We start from the raw sequence: 21,626 nt of genomic DNA, 5'->3' as shown, positions 1-21,626 counted from the left end.
TCAGAGGAAGAGTAGCTAGAAATCCCTCAAGAAAGTGCTGTAATCACTCAGGAAAGGTGTTAGGTGGAAAACGTGTCATAAAGAGTTGCTCTAATTTGTTGAAGAAGCACTTAGGCTCAAATTAGCTTCTTGATGGGCATATCACAGAAGGTGCCTTTTGAGATTTGAGTGTGACTGCAATTGATTGTAGGAGAACGAATAAGTAACACTAAACAACCTCTGTTTGTGAAATAAAAAACTTCATTTGCAAAAATCATGTAAAGAAATATTTCCTTTAAGAGAAGGAGACCTGTTTTGAAGTATCTGTTATGAGAAGAAGTTCAAATTGAAAGCACAGGTGAGAAAGGAAAGAGATAAGTTAGCAATGGGGTTTTGTAATGGCAAAGGGGTGATAACTGTTTCTGATAAAGTGTGTCTTATGTGGTTGGGCTTGTTTTAATTGTAGCAAAATTTTGGGGGAATCTTGGGAATGGACACTAGTCCTTACAGGGTGCTGAAGAGGATCATTGCTGAGCAGAAGTAGCAGGTATCAATGCTCACAAGGGCAGAATTATCTAACTGAAGGAAGACTGGAAGGAAGTATAAGAAATTTTGTTGAAATAGAAGCTGTTGAAAGTACAGGGGTCTCTGCAGCAAATATGGTGGAACAGAAACACAATATTGAGTGCAAAACAAAATGACCTAGATACTCCAAGTCGTGCTTCGGAGGCTGGTTTGGTCATTTACCAAGTATCTGGTGACAACCTCAATGGGTCAGGACAGAGTGAGGGAAGACCACAGAGGCAGACCTTTTATTATGTGATGGAAATCAGAAAGGAGAGTAAGACTTAGAAGAAGAAATGAAGTGTAGTTGTCTTTGAGGGTTTCCCAGCTGATGAAACAGACTGTTTTATGGTAGCAAATCCTTTTTCTTGGTTAGGCTTTCCTTCCCCTGAATATGCACATCCAGTTGTGCAGGACAGTGGTTTTTATAGAGACAGATTTTAGTTAGGGATTTTTAGTTTTACAGAGACAGATTTTGTTGAGTGAGCTCTAGCTTGTAAATGCTAGTTCTTAAGTATCTGTTATTGAAAAGGGGAATGAAAGGTTCAACTGACCGTGTGCAAGTCAAATTTTGTGTGATTGCCATCAGCTACTCTGAAGTGGAGAAAATTTAAGGTCAGTGCAAAAGCCTTTACCTTTAAACATATGTCTTAAATGTGGTTAGAGGCTATATTATGGATCCCAATAAAGAAGTGGTGGTGGTGAGAGAACAGGCAGTGTTTTGTGTCAGGGCTTGCTGGCTGTAGTTTATTCTGGAGAGCAGCAGTGGGATGGGTTTGACAGTGGGGAGGTGCTGAAAAAGGCAGAAGTACTTGCACAGGTGGTCTTAAGCTCAGTAAAATGGAAAATTAACTACTTAATTGTATGTGTTAACTTCTGTGAATTAATGCAAAATTGTTAAATTTAGTGAAGTATGGACTGAAAATCTGATCTGCTGGGCCTGCACTGTGAATTTCTTTTGTTACAGGGGACAAATGATTCCACTCTTGGTTTCACAAGCAACCGAGACTTAATTAACACTTGGAAATTGCTTCGAGATCTTTGGGTGAAAAATTATGAAATTCTAAGGATGTTTGATTAAATGCAAAGAACAGCAGTGCTTTTCTTGGAAAACCATGAGAGAGTCCTATTACCAGGGATCGTTTTCTGCTCTGGAGGCAGGTGTGTTTTGATCAGCATTCTTATTCTTGATGGCAATGGGTTGTTTTGGTAGTGAAGATCAACAGACTGAGAGCAGATTTGTCCTGTGTTGGTATAAAAAAACCCTCCACCTCAACAAATGAGAGGGAGCTCAGCTTTCCCAATATATTCAGCCTTACATAAGGGCAAGACCTGTAGTAGAACTCTAGAGATGTTCACTACATTGGTTCTTATCACACATGTGTAACTGGGTACTACTTACCTTGGTCAAGAAAACTGATTTAAAACCACTTGGAAGATACAGGGGAAATCTAGGAATGAAGAGGGGCTTCCTGATCTTCTGCTACCGATTGGACTGTCCTCTTGTTCTGCTATGTTGAGTCAATGTGGATTGCCTTGCCAGTGGGGAGGAAGGCTCTGCAAATGTCACTCTTCCCACATGATCCTGGCGATGTAGTGAGGCATCTTTGGCTCCAGTGGGGGACAGGCTGAAAGGGCTGGGGCAGCTGCTTGTCAGTGCTCACCTCCTGCTCTTGCTACGTTCAGGTGAAGTTCAGAAGAAACACAATTTTTGGCTGGTGGCTTATGCATTTCTCTTGCAACCCTGCCCCGGAGAGGACACAGATCAGACATCTAAATCCAGGCTGATCTATCTCCTGTAACTATTTCTGATAGGAAATGTGGAGCACAATGTTGATCAAGAGTGAGCTGTGTAACAAAAACATTGTCGGTGTAGAATCAGATGTGGTGCCCAAATGAAGGCTGAGAAGGAGTTTATTCCACACTCAGTGATTGAGAGGACTCTGAGATCTTTTTAAAGGTATTGGCTCTCCCTACCCCCAGATATAGTTCACCACAGAGCCACCTGGGCATTTCTCCACTGCCTATCTTTCCTGTGACTCTTTGTAGTGACATGTATTTTCTTTTCAATGGGAACAGGGAGGAAGATCTTTGGCTAGTCTGAGAATAGAGCTTTGATGGGAGAAAGAAAAGCCTAATGTTTGTGTACACAGTTGATTAATTTAAGGTTACAAGGTGCCAAAACACCTTCTCAAGCTATCTGCCAAATAAGATCTATTACTTCAAGCAACATGACAACAAAATTTACTTTTGACAGTCTTGTAAAATTCTGTCCAAACAGGATTATCCTTCCTTTCACAAGTGATTAAAAAAAAAGAAGGTAAACAAACCCCAAAACACTTAAGGCTATTACTACAAAATATTGAGCTTCAGTGAGTAAATACTTGTGAGATTTTTGCAAGGATGAATGAATACTGTATAGATAACAAACCAGTTACTATATTAGTAACTTTTACTAGTTACAGCACTAGTATCAGTTACTACAACACCTCTCCCATGAGGAGAGGCCAAGAGAGTTGGGATTGTTCAGCCTGGAAAAGAGAAGGCTCCAGGGAGACCTTTTTGCAGCCTTTCAGTACCTAAAGGGGGATTATAAGAAAGATGAGGACAAACCTTTTAGCAGGGCCTGTTGGGATAGGACAATTTTAATTTAATTTTTAAATTAAAAGAGGGCGGATTCAGCCTAAGTATAAGCAGTACATGTTCTGTGATGAGGCTGGTAAAACATCACAACAGGTTGCCCAAAGAGGTGGTAGAGGCCCTGACCCTGAGAATATTCAAGGCCAGGCTGGCCAGGGCTCTGACCAGCTTGATCTAGCTGAAGATGTCCCTGCTCTCTGCAGAGCGTTGGACTAGATGGCCCTTAGAGGTCTCTTCCAACCCAAACTATTCTGTACTGATTCTGTACTTACAGCATCAGCTGCCTGCTATCTCAAGACCATTCCTGTGGCTGCTGCTCTGGGAAGCAGTTCCACTACCAGTGGGGGAACTCAAAAGGTCACCTGTGAAACTCCAGCAGTACTGGGAAAGAACCATTTTTTTCCATTGCTTCTTTTAGAAGTAATCTTTCCCAAAAGTTGTCACTGTGATGGAAGAACCTGTTGTGTTTATGTATCTTAACACTATTAATGGAGAAGTAGCTTTACCAAAAGTAACCTGTGTAGTTTAAATAGAAGATCTAATTGTGTAATTTATTTGCAAACACTGACTTTCTGCTTAGTATACACAGACTTTTTATTTAGTACATATTTCTTCTAAAAAAAGGAAAGCACATCTGCTTTCAGATCAGTCAGTGGTGGGAGGCAAGTAAAAGGACTGGAAGGTTAAAAAGGAACTTGTTTGTGACCTTTTTTTTGTGAAGAAAAAAGGAAGCTGCTTTTCTGGGGAAGAGAACAAGCTGCAGGGGAAGAGGGAGGAGGGTGCTGTGATGATAGGTCAAAATTCTAAGTTTCCAGTTTTACATAAACTTAACTCACAGTAGCAGGAGTGCCTTGCAAAATGAGAGATTAAAAAATCAAACTGAAATGATTTTTGTATGAGAACATGACCTGTGGAGAGTGATATATGGCAGATCCTGCTGAGGATAACTTGGCAACCTTGATCACCCTCCAATCTGCAAAGCGGTTCAGCATCACAGGAACAGGGCACTGTGCAAATGCTGAAACACCTGCAAATCAGGCTTGAGGAGCAATCAAAGTGAGATAAACATTAATTAGTATAATACCCAAGCCCTTAATGGAGGAAGGAACGTTGATTACACTGTCTCACTTGGGATTTCTTTCTGTCAGAAATGGTGTATGATGACAGTTTCTGATTACACTTACTCAGACATGAAGTAAGACCTTAAAAACTGCTTAAATATGGAGAGAGAAGAGCAGAAAGCAAACAAGTTGATCTTTCTTTGAGTGGTTGAACGTGTTTGGTGTTTTATAAGAGTGTACATTTTTTGCTTTTTGCCTTTCAAACTTTTGAGGTGAATTGGTTTTGTGAGCTGGTTTTGAATGCTTCCCTGGATCACTATAAACTGTAAATGTCTTAGCAGCCTTTCCTTTGCTCTCCCCATCTTGATCCTGAGATGTTGCCAGCTGCTGGGGTAGAGGCACAGCGTGGGAGTGGGGAGTGGGTTTCTTGCATTTCATTTTTTACACTGCCAGTCATGAACTCTGAGCTGGCCCACCACAGTGCGTAGGAAGTAAGGGGTAAGGCCATTTGTAGAGAGCACTCTGGTGCCTCATAAAACATTATCTTTTGTTAGCCAGCCTGAACACTCTCATATATTCTAGCTAAGATCTCTAGGCCCGCTTCAGTCTAGGGATTGTGCGTCAAAGCCCTGAGTTATGAGTACAGGGGTTGATGCATTGATGTTTTCCCATCACTACAGCAGCCTGAGGAGCCATGAAAGCCCACTGCCTTTTCTCAGAGCAGATTCTTGAAAAATTTGAGGTTTTGTTCTTCTCCTCAGCATACAAGTAGAAGAGAGCAGTGACAGAGGTCATAGGAAAGAATCAGGTGAGGAGGGAGTTCAGAAGCCTGAGATGAAAGGTGGACATTTATCTCCCTCAGCACCATCTTCCTTTGCTGCTTTCATCATGGGATGATGCACACTACTTCCCTGACTTTTGGGAGGCAACTGAAACTTGTCCTAGAGTTTTAGTGGTATCTCATTCATCAGTACTGATATCATGTCAGTTTTGACACCAGTGCTGTGGAGCAGTAAATGGCAGCCAGCACTGTTTTCTTCCCTTGTTACCCTGCTCCAGCACCAGCTGCTTGGAGAGTCTGGGAATGTAATAAAATACAAGAGCTATAAACTCCATCCCTTCTTATTCATGCTTCCTGCAGTTTGGCAGAAATTTAATAAAAGCACACTTTGTTGGGGGGAAAAAAAAAAGAAAAAAAAGGCAGCTTGACTTTCAGGCAAAAAGCCAAGATTTAATAGAATAAATTTACTGTATGTACCCTGAAGTTTAGAACAGCACTGCCAAGCATCCCCCTGCTATCTCTCAGAGCTGGAGCTTGGGCTGGGAGGAGACCAGAAGCTTGACTTGCTGTGATGTTTCCTTATTTAAGGGGAAAAGTAATTTAATACTTCGTCTGCCTTATCCTCCTGTGCAACTTCATTTCTCATTCTGCTCCATAATGTTCTTTCTCCTTGGTTGATCGCTTACTTTTGTGCTTCAGACGTGAAATTGAAGTTCTTTGGTATTCTAGAGAGGTTTGCTCCAGCCTCTGCTGCCTCACCTTTCTCATTCACCTTGATGTGGAGCTTGCCTCTTCTCTCTCCCACTTCACAAATTTTGTCATCCCTGTCTCTTTTGGGTGACATGTACCCTCAGCATAGACAGCAAAGCATCTCCTGTTGCTGTGCTGCTTCCTTACAGATGAATTCTGTCTTGCTCAGCCACTTTTCTGGGAATATGTCAGCCTGTCTTTAAACCTGCTCTGATTTTAAACTTCTTTCTGATGCTGTCTGATCCCTGGCAAATATAGATGATAAAAATCTCTTTTTTGTTGTTGTTGTTGGCATTATGGAGTGCTTGGAGACATGCATAGAAATGTAGCATTATTGCCAGTGCTGATGACTGTCAGACAGTATTCAGTGTCCTGGAGGTCAGATTCCTAATGCTTCAAATCTTTTTCCTATGGGAGCAAGAGAACAGTAGTTTTTACCCCACAAGTAGACACAGATGCAGCAGAGGAGGTCTTCCAGTAGCTGCCTGAATGTGAGATATATCAGAGGAGTTATAAGGAAACAAGAAGTCATCTGCTCTGTGGCTGCAGGCGGGACAGACGAGAGGGGCAGTGATCTGGGAGGAAATATTCCTGGAACTTGCTGTGGTGTTGGAGAGAGTTGCCTGTAACATGGAGAGGAGTTTAAGGCAGCAGGATGAGGGCCTTAGGAGAATGGAGAAACAAGATCTAAGTTGGGGGTGAGGTGCAGGGGGCTTGAGGGCAAAAAGATTTCAGAGGTACAAGAGAAAGTGAAAGCTTGAATCAAAGCAGCTGAAAGATTGGCTTTAATATCTGCTTAGATCAAAAATAAAAGTCTGTATGGATTAAGAGATAATCCACTAGATAGATTTAATCTACCACATGTATTACTTCCCCAAAGAAAAGCATTGGGAGGGGAGGGTTGATTTGGCTCAGTGCCCAGGATTTGAAGGTAGGTGATTATTCTTTTTCCACAGGCCTCCTGTTCACTTGTCCCAAAGGGAGCACATGCTGATGAAACGGGGGGGCTGTTGCTGTAGCCTCCTGCTTCTTCGCAACTCCAAAGTCACATTGAATCTAACTAAAGGCGTTTCTCAAGCAGAAGAGAGCACCGAGAGCAAAATAACACAGCAGTGTCTAATAACTTAGGCATGGGGTAGGCTCAGACACTGACGGTGGCTTTGGCTGTCTGAGCAAAGGGTTCTGAGGGGCAGCAATGGGTATTTTATGAACACTTACCCCTGCTGTCCTGAGTGCAATTGCCCTTCAACCAAACACTGCTCAGTGACGAGCTCCGAATGCCACCTTGCTTCAAGCACTTTGCTCCTGAAATCCTTGGCAACATCCCTCCCTCCCTTTCTCTTTCCTTTCTTTACAAACACTGGTTGACCCGTAGAGTAAGTTCAGTTTCCACAGCAGTAGAAATACTAAAATGACTGGAGGATGATTGAACACAAGGGATTTTTCTCCATGTGTTTTTTCTGTATCAGTACAGTGTATTGTCTCTTTTAACTGTACATGCATAACGGTCATGCACTTCTAGGAGGCTGTAGATATGATGGAATTTGGATTAGTTGGATTGAGGAGGTTTAATATTTATTTTCAAAGTTATCTTGTTCAGCAACAAATAAATTAATTCTGTAGACTGATGTGTATTCCTTCAGTGTTGTGGGCCTGCATCTGTACCACCTCAGGTGAAGGTTTTTGGCAGAACTCCTAAGGTCAGTGGGATTTGGCCTGTCAAATCCTAGAGTAGCAGATCACAGGAGAGAGTACAGGGTGCCTTGGGGAAGAGCCGTCATGGTTTGAAACACCTGAGCTGCCACTGGACAACTTCCCCAGCCTGTGCCGGGAGTGGGCTGTCTGCCTGATGCTACCCTTTTACTGATCATATTTGGTGGGCAGTAGGGATGGATGAAACTCTGGATGTCTTCCCTCTTTCCTTATGGATGCACCATTGCTGTTGCAGCTAGGACACAGTAATTGCCAGTCATGTCTGGGTTTAAGGGCTGTTTCCTTTTTAAGAGAGGTTCCAGCAAATTTTAAATGAGAAAGGTGTGTGCAGCACAGTGGACTGAGAGGTGCTTTGCTCTCTGTTATTCCCATGGTGCTGTCTGTGCTACAGGAGGGATGAGGAGTCTGGCACTGAGAAGCCCTTTGGAATAGCCAATGCACTGCTGTGTTTGGTGGGGCTGTAAAGGGAGTCGTGGCACTGTTCCTCTCCTACACAGGTGTTTTGGAGGATGAGAGTTAAATGTGGGAGGGGTTAAGAGTGAAAGGTAAGTGTAACTGGGATTCCTCAAAAACTCCTTTGCTTCTTCACAGCTAGCAAAACACTGAGTGAGGCAAGGGAGAGGAAGAGGTTGATACCTGGTGAAGCACTGGGGATGATGTGGGGCAGGAAAGGGAGCGAGGGAAGCATTTCACTGCCTCATTTGACCCACTCACATTCATGGAGTGGAAGGAAGGAGAACACTTACTGGTGTCTAGCTCTGAGCTTGCATAACTGCTTGCTTAACACTTCCTTCTGGGAGAGAAACATGTGCCCTGTCAGGTCCTGAAAATTGTGTGTGGGAGTCAGCAGGGTATTGGCTAAAAGGCAATTGATACCTTGCTTTTATGTGGAGCTTCAGGAAAGCTTCGTTGAGTTCTTCTAGGAGAGAGGTCTACTCACAGGTGAGAGAGAAAATTGCATCATTGATTTAAGGGAGAGCAGCAAAGCAGAAATAAATGACTGGGGTTTTTTCAGTTTTGAAGGAAGAAAAAATAGTCAGGTGCCCCCAGGAGCAGTACTGGAAATAGTGTCAATCAATACAATTATGAAACTTCTAGAAAAGAGATGAACTGTGAGATGGGAAAATGTTCTGGGGAGAGCAGTTAGGGAAGACTTAGGTACTTCAGAGGCATCTCACACTTGAACAAAACCAGGCAATGGGACAGCCCTATGACACATGAAACTTGCTGCAGACAGGTGCTAGGAAATGCACACTGAAAGGAACAACAGAAACTACTCTGAGAACCTATCAAGTGTGTAAGTGATGTGAACTTACTCCACTGAGGCAGAGGGAGGATGTGGGAAGAAAATCATGAACAGATTTGTACTCAGTGTTGGTACAAAATACAAGCTGTTAGACTGTGTTTAAAATAAAAGGATGGAGAAATGGAGAATAGTTCTGAGAGGGAGAATCTCATGAGGTTCAATTTTGCTTGTCTCCTACTCCAAACAGAATAAAGTGGAAACAGGCTGTGTGCTATCCTTCCATATGCATAAGGAAGGTTTTTCATGCTTCCAGGAACAGGGGAGCACGGCTATAACAAACAGAAACACTTAAAGCTGTTTAGTGAAAGAAGTGGGCTACTTTCAGAATGATACAAAGTAAAACAGGTTTGTATTGGCTGTTTTTCACTACCTACGTTGTGGGGGGCTTTAGTGAGTCCATTTCTGTACTGTAATAGGGAATGTGCTGTAGTGAGTCCATTTCTGTACTGCAATAGGGAATGTGCTGCACAGGGTGAAAATATTTGAAAAGATGGATTTGATACAGTTTGAAATTGGGAATCATGGATCACTGCTGATGTCAAATTTGTTGCTGAAGGGACTTATACAGACAGAGCAGAAAAAAAGTGTGAGAGCTCTCTCAAAAGCAAAGAGGGACTTTTGGTGAAATTGAAAGACAGTACTTGAGATTGATTTTTACAGGCACAGAATGGTCTGATGGAACTCATTGCTACAAAACACGGGTGAAGTGGAGTGCTCTCTCTCCTAATGGGTTGTATAGCCATAAAAGTACTCTTTGCTGGTTTCATTGGAGGTGAATGTTCAGAACACTTTTCAGCTTCTGAGCTTGAAGCTAGGGAGAACCTGCTGGTCATGCATGGGGAAGGAAGGTCTCTTCTGAGAGGGTGACTCTGTAGTTTCCTGTAGCTGATGTCTGCTCCCACTGTCCCTCCTAAGCTCTAGTTGAACCTGTGTGACAGTTCCCGCAGCATGGCAGCCACTGTGCGTGACATGCAGGCAGTTTTGGCTGTGCCCCTGGCTGCAAGGTGTCTGCTGTAGGCTTTGTGGGAAAGGAATATGTCCACGTGGTGAACACAGAGGTATTTAACCAGTGTCTGCTCTCCCCTGTTGCCACAGAGTGCTTTTCACCTCAGTCCCAAAGCATTTTGATGCTGATCTAGTGTCGTGATTTATCCCCAGCCTGAAACGAAGCACCACACTGCCCCTTGCTCACCCTGCCCCCAGCAGGCTGGGGGGGTGGAGAACTGGAAGGGTAAAAGTGAGAAAATTCATGGGTTGGATAAGAACAGTTTAATCATGGAAATAAAATATGATGATAATAATACTGTAATGAGAAGGAAAATAACATAAAAGGAAGAGAAATAAACCCCAAGAAAGACAAGTGATGCGAATGAAAAACAATTGCTCACCACCAACTGACCGAAGCCCAGACAGGCCCTGAGCAGTGGCCCCCAGCCAACTTTCCCCCTAGTCTATATGCTGAGCATGATTCCATATGGAATGGAATATCCCTTGGGTCAGTCAGGATCAGCTGTCTTGGCTGTGTCCCCTCCCAACTCCTTGTGCACCCCCAGCCCACTCGCTGGTGGGGTGGGGTGAGAGGCAGAAAAGGCCTTTGCTCTATGCAAGCCCTGCTCAGCAATAACCAAAACATCCCTGAGTTATCAACAGTGTTTCCAGTACAAATCCAAAACGCAGGCCTATACCAGCTACTATGAAGGAAATTAACTCTACCCCAACCAAAACCAGCACATCTAGTCATGCAAAAATGATGCACATTATCGGGCTTCATTTCTCCAAATGAGGACCTAATCTTGTTTAACTGATGTGGAAACCAAATCACAAAACTGCTAAGCAACATAGGCAAAGTTGTGTGACGATCTGCTGGTACAGGAGAGGACAGTATAAGCCATGTGAGTCCTGAACTCTGCTCATTAACATGTGTTGCCTTTCACTTGTGACAAGTCATTTTTATTAAAAATATGTTGGCAGTTGATAAATGGCTGTGGTTTTCTTGTCAGCAGTACCTGCAGAGAGGCTTGTGGCCCTCTGGCAAAAAAGCTGCAGTTTTCCATCTTTCTGTGCCTTAAACAGCCTCAGGAACATTGTGCTGTGAGTCACAGACTAGTCCTACTTCGTGTCATGTCGGAGTACATAAAGCTCTCAGTGGGATGGAGATGAGTGTGTCTCAACCAGCACTTTGTTTTGCCCTTTGAAACAACCCAGTCTACTGAGACTTGCATCCTTCTCTGAGGGTCTGGGCACTGGCTGTTGCCTAAAAATCGCTGATTCTGGATTCTTCATCCTAGGAAATGTGCTTGCTTCCTAGGATCTCCCAGCGGGTGGAGGCCAGCCGGGCACAGCTTCAGGCAATTGGTGAGAGAGTCACACTCGCCCAAGCGAAGATTGAGAAGATAAAGGGCAGCAAAAAGGCTATTAAGGTAATGACTTCAGTGAAGGCTGCACTGTTTCCTTTCTTCCCTCCACCTTCTCTCTGTACCCCTGATGTAAGCTCTGGTGAGGAAAGGGTGCTCAGCCACCACAGCTGCTGCCCACTCACCACTCCATGCCTTGCTGCTGAGCAGGGTTGTGATGAGAATCCCATTCCTGACTTGGCCAACTGATGATTTTTAGACCCATGAGCCACACAGCCCCAGGCTTTATGGGGCCTTTATAGGTTTCTGTCTCAGCTGCTTCCTGAGAAAGATGAAAGGCATGTGCTGAGTAAGCCCAACACCCTCGCACTTCAGACTCATAGGCAGTTTGGCTATTTGAATGAAAGCTGCTGTTAGAGAGCCTCCCCTTAGTGCATCTTAATCCCATTAAGCCATGTAAAACTGGTGAAAATCCTCCTTTCACCATTCTTGCTCCATTTTATACAGTATTTCCAACTCCTTTCCTGCCAGTGGAAGCATTTTTGCCAATGATCTCCTTGTACTTTTATAGAGAGGTTCTGGCACTTCCAGTTTCAGAAGTGGCAGTCCATGCACATAACTGTTAGGAGCTTGCTGTCTCCAAGACTGTCCATTCCCATTGGCAGCACAGATGGGGTGTTCACTCCATTCCAGGTGTTTTTGTGTTGTAGAATTTCCCAGCTGTTGGGTTGTTTCAGTCCCTCCTTGTTTCTCCACAGGTATTTTCCAGTGCCAAGTACCCAGCCCCTGAACGGCTGCAGGAGTACAGTTCAATTTTTGCTGGTGCAGAAGACCCAGCTAAACAGAAAGGGCCAAGGCACAAGATTCAGAGCAAACATCGAATGCTGGATGAGAAAGCTCTGCAGGTAAGGGGGAGGGGAACAGACCTTGGCACGAACAAGCAAAAAGAAGCTGGGAGGCTGTTAGTCTCTTTGACAAAGTGAATCAAGGCTTTGGGGTAGGGGCTGGGAGCAGAACATATTTTCATTTGGTCTGTCAGTGAAAGGATGTGAGATTAGACTGGGAAGCTTGTGGAGATGCCAGTTTGAGAGGGCTGTGTCAGTCCAAGACCTTGTCTGGGTGGTTGAGTGCTCTGGGTGTCTGTCAGCTGCCAACTCTCTGGAGGAGTTCCATTTCCTGAAATGCTCTTTTCTGCAGCAATTGTTGGTGGGTGCTGCTGCCTGGGCTTAATCCTTCGACTGTGTATGTCTGGGATCAGGGTCGTAGCTGTTTGGAAAATAGTTTCTGAAGGCTGTGATGTAAGCGATGGTGAGAGGGGAAAGGTAAGAAAGATTGTGAGTGTGTCAGGAGAAAAAGAAGTCCCTCATTAGAGCATTGGAAATTGTTGCACTTGGGTATTGTCCCTTCCTGGTTCCCAGCAAAGTTGTACATCTTGGGGAGGAGGGAAGATCATTTTGATGCTTCTTTAGTTTGTGCTTTGCTTTTCCTTTGCCTACATACAATAGATGTAGCTCATCTATTGTAGGTTTCAAGCCCTTCAGAGGGGCTGAATCTCTCAGCCCAGTTGGGGCTTCCAGGTGTGCCCATAGCACAGATGCCTGCAGCTGGTGGCATTGAAGGAGGTTCTGAACTTTTGAGTTCCCTTTTAACCTGTGGATTGAGTGGCAGAGAGGGGAGGTTTTAGGGAGGTCTGAAGCAATGGGTTTGGCAGGAAGTGCTACCAAAGGATTCTTCAACAATTTGGGTCAACAACCCTGGGTTGGAAGGACAGGAGGAAAAGTTGATGTGCTTAAAGTTGATGTGTATGTGCTCTGTCAGGAGTAGCAAATGTGCTGTTCCAGGCAGGTTAAGGGATCAACTTGACAACTTCCCTGCTTTCCACCCCTACAGAGACTTCCTTCCTAATCCATGTGTGACTTGGCCCAAAAATAAAGCTGCCACTGAATAATTTATCATGCTAAACTTTCCTGAGTGTTAATGGCATTGAGGCCTCACACAGTGAGGTAGTTATGAATATTTCAGCCAGGCCAAGGAAGCAGGGCTGCTGGCTGACTGGACAGCTGGCAACCTCGAGCAGGGTCCCTGCTTCCTTCGGGTCCTGGCAGTAGGGCAGGGCAGAGCTGCATGGGACCTGCTGCCAGCCTTTGGGAGGCCAATTAGTGGTGCTGTCTGGCTGGTGGCCCTGTCCCATCAGAGCTTGGGGGGGCAGAGGTAGGCAGTGAGCAGTGAGTGGACAGGGAGATGTGTCCCCGCCCTGAAGGGCTGGTGCCAATGTATAGCCCCTCAGACAGGAGGGGAATTGAGAAGAGCTTCAGCTGGTAGAAAGCAGTGTCCTGCAGAGAGCCAATGGTGTGCCCGTTCAACTGGCCTGCTGGCTCCAGCAGGCTGTGCAAGCCTTTCCCCACAGCCATCTGCCTGCAATGCCACCTCTTCCCAGTCCCAGGCAGTCTCCATACCTTTGCTATGTTCTGCCCTTTGTGACTAAGGCTGCCATCCCCACAGGGACTTTGTTTCAGGCCCTGGGAGATGTTTGTGTTTGTTGTTCCCCTCCTGTGACCCATCTTTTGATCGTCCTATGTGGCTGTTGATCTTTCTCTGGCTTTGCTGACCCTGTGTCATGCAGGAGCCTGGTCACTCTTGTCAGGCTCACACACATGAGCTCCTTCATGTCTTCTGTGGGATGGGGGGATGCTGCTTCCAGCTGGTGAATGATGGAGGGCCCTGCACCAGGAGCAGTTGGTGTGTTGAGTGGTGCTTGGTGCGGCCGAGCTCTGACTGTGCTCCAGTGGGACAGACCCTTCTCAGCCATAGCTGAGCACGGAGCCTGATGTGCCTTGCAATAATGAAATGTGGCAGGGAGAAGTCTAATGTTTGCATTTATGCCCTCCTCAATTATTTAGAGCTTTCAGCAGAGGCTCACTGCTTGTTTTCACTTCTAATGAGGGCCTCTTTGCTGGGAGCAGTCACAGTGGCCTTCTCTAACTCCACTCACACATGCCCCACCAGGAAAGCAAACTCTGCTCCTGTCGGTTTGAGAGTAAGCGGTGGCAGCCTGTGCTCAGCATTTAGGGTTTGTGCTCAGGAGGGAAAGCAGCTGAGCTGGAAATCTGTGTGGTTCTGCAGTTTATTTGAAAATGGTTCCCCCTTTAGAATTTCTTCTTTCCCCCCTCCACCCCAAGCAAGTGAAAACTCAGTCATTGAGTGGACACTGTTTAGGTTGGTAAGGTAAGGACTAATGGATTAGAGTGCCAGAAACACAGTCCTTGTGGTAAGCCTGGAAAGCCACTTGCTTTAGACATTGCTGTGGTAGCAGCTGGGCAGGGCTCAGCAGGGAGCTGGCTGCAGCCCTGTGGAGCTTCCCAGGCTCTGTGCCCTGCCTTTGCAGTGGGAGCTGTGTATGGGTGCTGCACGTGCCCCTTGGGAGGCTGAAAAATGGGGTGGGAGACATGGTCTGCCTGGACTTCAGAAGAGGTGCAAGCAAAAGTTACAGTCTGCTGCTGGAGTAACCTTGGTAGGCTTCAGAAATGTCAGTAACTTGGCATGTCCTTGGGAATTCTGCCTCTCTCAGAGCCCACCATAGGCATGGGGAGGCTAAACCAGGTTTTTGCCACTTGCTTATCTTGAAGTGCTTTTCCAGATAGCCTAAGCACTCCCTTGGTATGGGAGAGTGGGATTTGTGGTGTATCACACCAATTCCCTTTGTAATACCGTGTGCTTAATTAAACTTCAGAACCAGGGTGACTTTATGTATTTTTAACTGTAGGTTCTTATGAAGAAAAATGCCTGAAAATGCAGTGTCCTTGGGGGTGTGATCCTGCCAGTTACCAAACTCCAGGCTGGGGTGTTTGAGCATTCAAGCATCCCTCAAGACTTCAGTATGTCAAGGCTGCTGAACTTTGGCTTTAGGCTTTAATCTTCCTATAAGAAAACTACTTTTTAAATGGCGTGTTAACTTCTGGAATTTACAGATGTGGGATATTATTGACAGTGTGTAGCTGTTCCAAATTTCAAAACAGATCTAGGTACTCGAATAAGACTAGCACTTTGATGGCATTTAAATTAAAAGTTTCAGAGTAATACTCATGCTTAGTGCTTTTATAACTGCCTTAGATGAAGTTTATAAGTAAATGTGGGTAATGGTTGGTTTCTCACTATACCCTTAAAGTGACGCACAGTCTTCCAGTGCTAACTGAAATCTACAAAGAGAGAATTAAAAAAATATATATATGACTTTAGGGCTAAGTGTGTCTGAACAGTTCTGGCAAAAAAGTCAGTACTCCCTCATGCTTAAAAAATTAAACATTGGGAAATGAATATTAATGATCAAAAGAACTTTTATTTTTGAGTGTCTGCTTCTACAGTCTCTAAATAAGAATTTGTATATTTTTGCCTACTTCTGAAAAAAAAAATACAAGATGTTCATTTCAGTGTATTTTTCACAAGTTGGAACGTGAATTAAATCAAAATCTCCCAGGTCTTATAGCATTTTATAGACTCAGAGCATCATAGAAACTCCTAGTGGATTAACTGAGCTATGACTAAGCCATTTCTTAGGATTTCTGGCTACCAGATCCAAGACTGAAATTTCGAACAGGACACACTGCTTGTGTCACTGAGATGTGGTCTTAAAACTGAACCAATGGTGGTCTCCATTTCCCCCATACAAATACAAGGAGAGATGATACAGAGAATGGGATGCTGCAGAGATGCTGGAAGTAGTGAGGCTGTAGGAAGCTATGGGCAGTATTCAAAGTGGTCATCTTCTGGTGAAGGAAACCACAAATGTGGCCAGTTATTTAACCTGACAAACTGCTCTGGTTTCTCCTGATATGAACACTTACCGCCTTGCGGCTGCCAGGCTGCTGCTTGCCCTAGATTGTGAAGAAAGCAGAAGTTGTAAAGGGGCTCAGGGGTGTGAAGGGGTCTGAAGTGGTGGGTTTTCCCCTCCCAAACTGTCTCTGGGTTCAGGAACTGATGCCTTTCCTCCCACTAGAGCGAAGAGTGCTGTGGGCGCTGAGCTTCATACCCCGGAGCATGTGGCAGTGGGCACTGTCACGCCAGCTGAAACACTGTGGGATGGCAATTCCTGTGCTCTATAAAAGTCAGGCAGTTCAGATGTAATAAGTCCTTTTCTAAAGGGAGTTCTATATATATTATGCATGAAGTTTTAGAACCGAGAGAGAGGAGATTTCAGTTCATTAGAGTTGAAAACTCCCGCAAATCCCTCAGGCTTTGCAAAACCATCTGGCACACGTTCCACCCTGCACACTCTTTTCTGCCTGATCTCTTGCCTAGTGCAGGCACTCTGTTTTTTCCTAACCTCTTTTTCCTTTACCTTCCCTGCATACCCCAACAGTGGGATCACAGCTCTTAAAACATCAACTGAAGGCAGCAGAGGGGAGGTAATAGAGATGTTTGTGGGACTCTGCCTGCATGAACATGTGTAGCAGTTGGAGACACTGTAACAAACACCTTTTAGACTGTTGTGCTTGATCCCTGCCTCTGACTATAGAGCCTGAGTGGTGGCTTTATCTTGGTGGGTCCTTGCCACAGCAACATGTTCAATATGACCCATCCATGGCACCAAAAGCACGTGCCACGAGTCTCAACTGCCAAGATTTGTGATGAATGTGGGGTTGCAATGTTGTCCATGTGTTTCCTTCCTCAAAGGGAGGTAGAGAGTAGTAGGGTTCCCAGACCGTACTGTGCAGTACGGTTCCCAGTAAGCAGTAGGGTTCCCAGACCGTACTGTGCAGCCAGCAGTGTGGGTTGTGGTGGCTGGGGAGAGCTACCCCACCAGCTATGGTTTTAGTGTCTTACTACCTGTTATCTGTTTTCTTGCAGGAAAAGCTCAAGTATTTCCCCGTGTGCGTGAGCACCAAAATTCACCAGGAGGATGATGCAGAAGAAGGCCTTGGCAGCCTTCCCAGGAACATCAGCTCCCTCAGCTCCCTGCTACTCTTCAATACCACCGAGAACCTGTGAGAGCTGGAGCAGTGCTGTGCTGCTCACCTGCCCCTGCTTGTCCTCAGAGGAGCTTTCCCTTCCCCAGGGGTAGCAGTAACTGCTTGCTTTCCTGGGGGTGTTACGTATCAGGATCCTGATAGGACAAGGTTTGCTACATCTGCACTGGCTTCCAGCTAGGAACCCTTTCTTCCCCATTCTTTCCCTTGGGTGGAGGGAGTTGTTTTATCTGCACCTGATCTTCTACTCATCTGCATTCAACCCAGTTTTGCACTTTGTGTCCCCGACTTAGTTTTTTCTATTGTTCCCCTGTAATTTCTCTCCAGCCTTGAGATGTGCTGTCACTCTGCTCTGTGCCAGCCTAGGTACTGCTTCTTCTCCTGATGATTCCTTGCAGCATCACTTGACTGCCCTCACTGTTTCAATGTCTCCACCTCCTCCCTCACTGCAGTTCCCTTTTCCATTATTGGGCTTTGCCTTATGGTTCCTCCTTCTGCCCATATTGAAGAACTTCTTTAAGCCCTTTTAGAGATTTCAGCTGCTGGATCTTCTTTCTTCTCCTGAGCCATGGATCATTTTCCCTTTTTGTCTTTCCTCCTGGACCTTGAGTGACAAGTCACTGGTGTCCTGCCGCAGGCTGTGGGATGGTTCAGGCTGGGTGTGGAAAAGGGAGAGCTTGGCAATGGTGGCACTGCAGTGGGGTTTGCTTTAGGGTGATTGTGGAGGCTGCACTGGCAGGGTGGGGAGCTGATCGCTTCCTGGTTGTGAAGGGGAAGGGCTGGAAAATGTGGCTAAAAGAAGGAAACTGGAAGGCCCAACCTTTTTGAATGAAGTCAGGAGGTCTCCACCTCCACGGCCTTCTTGCGTACACTTTCTTCTGGCCTTGGCTCTTGAGGTAGTATCACTAAAATACATGTCCTCTACTCTTAGGTACAAGAAGTATGTTTTCCTGGATCCTCTGGCTGGAGCAGTGACCAAGACCCATGTGGCTCTGGAAACAGAGACAGAAGAGAAGCTCTTTGATGCTCCTCTCTCCATCACCAAAAGGGGACAGCTGGACCGACAGGTGAGATGCAGCTGTGTTCCCTGCAGTGCCCCTGTTTGCTGCAAGTGCATAGTCACTGCCTTATCTTGCTGGTCTGGGTTTCTTTTAGGTAGCTGAAAATTACTTCTATGTGCCAGATCTGGGCCAGGTCCCTGAGATTGATGTGCCATCCTACCTGCCAGACCTGCCTGGCATCGCTGCAGATCTCATGTACAGCGCTGACCTGGGCCCTGGCATCGCACCGTCTGCCCCCAGCAGTGCTATTCCAGAGCTGCCCACCTTCAACACTGAGTTGGTGGAGCCTTTGCAACCAGGTATTTCCAATCCCTGATCCCAGGACCCTGTGAAGGAGGAAGGCAGGGATTGCTAGAAGATGGAGATGAAGCAGAAAGTCCCTTGGTAGAGATTTTAAGATGGATGTTGGAGATACCTTTGGCTTGTGCTTAGGACTGAGTGAAACCTGCAGCTGGCTCAGGCGCTGGCCTGACTTTAGGCCCCTTACCTCCCTCACCTTTTGCATGGCTTGGGAGGAGGGACCACAGTGTGCCATTCTCTGGGATCCTTCAGATACAACTTCTTTCATCTTTCAGATCTTCAAGATGCTGAACTATTGCCACCTCCTCCCCCTCCGCCTCCCCCGCCGCCTCCTGTTGTGCCAACCACTGTGCCTCCTCCGCCGCCCCTGCCCCAGCCCACGGCCCCCTTGGAGCCAGCCCGGACAGCAAACGAGGAGAGCAGCAACACAGTGCCTGCAGGTAAGGGCTAGGCATCTCCACAGCTTCAGCCCTGTCTGACTCTGACTCCTTGGCTTCAGCCTGTGTCCTTGGGTGGTTTCCTGTGCCTTCCCAGCCTTCCAGTAGAGTGGGGAGGCTGGCAGGGTATTGGAGTAGCCCTTTCCATTGGAATTTGGCTGGGCCTGTAGCTGATGCACTGACCTATGTGTGCTGCCTGTCCTTCCTGTCCCTGCAGCTTCTGTCCAGGGAGCCCCAAAGGAGGTGGTGAACCCCTCTACTGGGCGTGCCAGTCTCCTGGAGTCCATCCGCCAGGCCGGTGGCATTGGGAAGGCCAACCTCCGCAGTGTCAAGGAGAGGAAGCTGGAGAAAAAGAAACAGAAGGAACAGGAACAAGGTGCTGAGGCCCTTCAGCAGAATTGCTCTTCCTTGCTCTCTGCCCCAGGCTGGGGAGGTGTGGGTCTGGGGGCAGGAGGGCAAGTCAGGAGCACAGTGAACTTAGAGAGCAGAAAGGGGTTCTCTCTCCTCACAGGCCTGTGTAGGTCTCAGGTGTTTCCCATTCTGTGAACTCACTGAACCCTATCTGCCAGGGCATCCATGTTCTTGACAGAGGCACGCTCTGTCTCAGGGCACATGTAGAAGTTTCCCGTGTGCTGCATGGGGAGCAGGCACACAAATGAAACCCCAGGGCCAAGAGGGGCAAGGCTGAATCAGTCTGAGCACCTTGGCTGAGGTAGCTGGGGAGGGGAGTGATGGAGCTGGTTTGGCAGAATGAGACTGCAAATGCACAGCCCCTCAAGGAATTCCACTCTTGGATTTCCCCAGAAGATGCCATTACCCTGCAGGGCCTAGTGTTCTGCTGACCTGAAACTGGGCTATAGTTTTGGAGTGTGATACAAAAATAGAGATTTAGGGTTTTTTTTCTTTAATCTGAAGGTAGTATTGCAGGGGAATGCTTTTGCCATAGTGCTTGGTTCAGGCTAGTGTTTCTTGACTGACTTATTCTCCTGTTTCAGTGAGAGCTACGGGACAAGGTGGAGATTTGATGTCAGACCTCTTCAATAAACTGGTGCTGAGGCGCAAAGGTACTGTCCTGCAGGGTGGGCTGCTCCTTCCCCCTAGGAAAGAGGGAGAGTGTTTCCTGGCACCTCAGTTGTATCAGCCACAGCTCTGGAAACAGGAACAGAGAGACCTTCCCTGGCAAGTGTACCACAGTGTGACTGGGAGTGTCTTTAGAGAGGGTGAGCAGAGGAATCTCTACCTCAAGTCCAGCTGGAGGCACTGGAGGAGGCTGTGTGTCTCAGTCAGAGGATGAACTCTGAAAGCTACCTGGACCCCTCACCCAGGGGGGCACCTGAGTTGCCCAGCCAGGGGCATTTAGGGCCAGACCGTGCCTCAGTGCTGGGCAGAGAACAGCAGGGACTTGCTCAGGTGGAGCTGTACTTAAACGAGCCCTTGGCACAGGACTGTGGCAGCACTGAACATGTTGGCAGCTCTGCTTACCTGGGTGCTGGGAGCATGGCTTTCCCCCTCCCCTTTGCTGAGTCTGTGTGTTCTCTAGTCCCTGGGTGTCACTTACTGGTGATTTTCCTTCCATCACAGGTATTTCAGGGAAAGGGCCAGGAGCCTCTGGGAATGCCAATGCTCCAGGCAGTCCTGCTGGTGCCTTTGCTCGCATGTCGGACTCAATTCCACCCCTCCCACCCCCACAGCAGCCCGTGGGTGAGGAGGATGAGGATGACTGGGAGTCATAGGTGGGGTCAGTTGAGCATTAGTGTCAATCTGCTGCTGTCTGAAAATTTTAATAAAGTTAAAGGAAGCAGGTCCTTCCACCTTCATTTTGGTAAAAGGGGGAAGTGTCATCAATTAAGGGTGTGGAAAGGGAAAGCCCAGCTGTCCACGCATGGCTGGTGGGGACCAGCCTTACAGCACAGCATCACAAGCCACAAGCCAGAGGGCACCAGCTGCTAGAAGCAGGTGCCCCCCCTCCCTCTTTCACTGGGGTGAAGGCAGAGCTTGTGCAGGGTTGGTACCCTCTGAAGGGGCAGGAGACTCACAATGGAAGTTTCTCATAGGCAGCTCTTTCTTTCCCTGTGGGGCTAATTAACATACAGGGAGTGGGTAACAGCTCTTCTGTCATAATTATAAGTACTTTCTTCATTGTGAAGAGCCTTGAGAGGTAGCATCCAGCTGCTGAAACTGGCAGAGAGGAAAAGGAAGCTCCTGGGAAGAAACTTGCTCAGGATGACAGAACAAGCTGGGGCCGGCTGTGGGATGACCTAGCTGTCCCTGTTGTTATTGCTGCCCTCCAGCACTGATCTATAACCTTGGAAAGAACCCCAGGAATGTTAACCTAAAAAAGTTACTTTTAATTGAAAAACTTAAGCAGTAGAAAGAACAAAGCAGCCCTGTGCCTAAGCATGATCAAAGGAGAAGTGCTATATTATGGCCATATCCTTATTCCCCTGGAAAGAACGAACCGCTCCTTGAATCTACTGACAGCTTGAAGCAAGAGGATAAGAAATGTTACCCATAGCTGCCTTGTGGCTTACCACTCCAGCTGTGTGTTATTCCAACAGGACACAAACTAGTGGCCTGCTAGTTTACAATTCCTGTGAAAAGCTCTATGTTGTCATTGACCATCAGGCCTCCTACATGTGGTGGTTGATGGGAAAAAACAGATGTATTCAGTGAAAATAATTATACTCCCCATACTTAATGTTTTGAAAGTATTTAAT

At 46.4% G+C, this 21,626-nt stretch overlaps 1 protein-coding gene across 3 annotated transcripts in view; it reads left to right on the top strand.

The window, feature by feature from the left end:
• Positions 1 to 21,600, top strand: part of WASH1 (WAS protein family homolog 1) — a 43,570-nt gene extending 21,970 nt beyond the window's left edge. For all 3 annotated transcript variants that reach the window (XM_017804846.1, XM_017804848.1, XM_017804847.1), the window contains exons 3-11: positions 11,103 to 11,214; positions 11,907 to 12,053; positions 16,993 to 17,129; positions 18,043 to 18,178; positions 18,267 to 18,471; positions 18,748 to 18,912; positions 19,127 to 19,285; positions 19,905 to 19,973; positions 20,491 to 21,600. In XM_017804846.1, the coding sequence (XP_017660335.1) occupies positions 11,103 to 11,214; positions 11,907 to 12,053; positions 16,993 to 17,129; positions 18,043 to 18,178; positions 18,267 to 18,471; positions 18,748 to 18,912; positions 19,127 to 19,285; positions 19,905 to 19,973; positions 20,491 to 20,642 (1,282 nt within the window). In that variant the 3' untranslated portion in view covers positions 20,643 to 21,600. The remainder of the gene's footprint in view (positions 1 to 11,102; positions 11,215 to 11,906; positions 12,054 to 16,992; positions 17,130 to 18,042; positions 18,179 to 18,266; positions 18,472 to 18,747; positions 18,913 to 19,126; positions 19,286 to 19,904; positions 19,974 to 20,490) is intronic.
• Positions 21,601 to 21,626: the final 26 nt, after the last annotated feature.

The sequence above is a fragment of the Lepidothrix coronata genome, unplaced genomic scaffold (genome assembly GCF_001604755.1).
Source record: "Lepidothrix coronata isolate B3197 unplaced genomic scaffold, Lepidothrix_coronata-1.0 Scaffold10, whole genome shotgun sequence".
In the NCBI taxonomy this organism is placed as follows: domain Eukaryota; kingdom Metazoa; phylum Chordata; class Aves; order Passeriformes; family Pipridae; genus Lepidothrix; species Lepidothrix coronata.
Note: the sequence above shows the minus strand (reverse complement) of the source record. Positions and strands in the feature narration are given on the sequence as shown.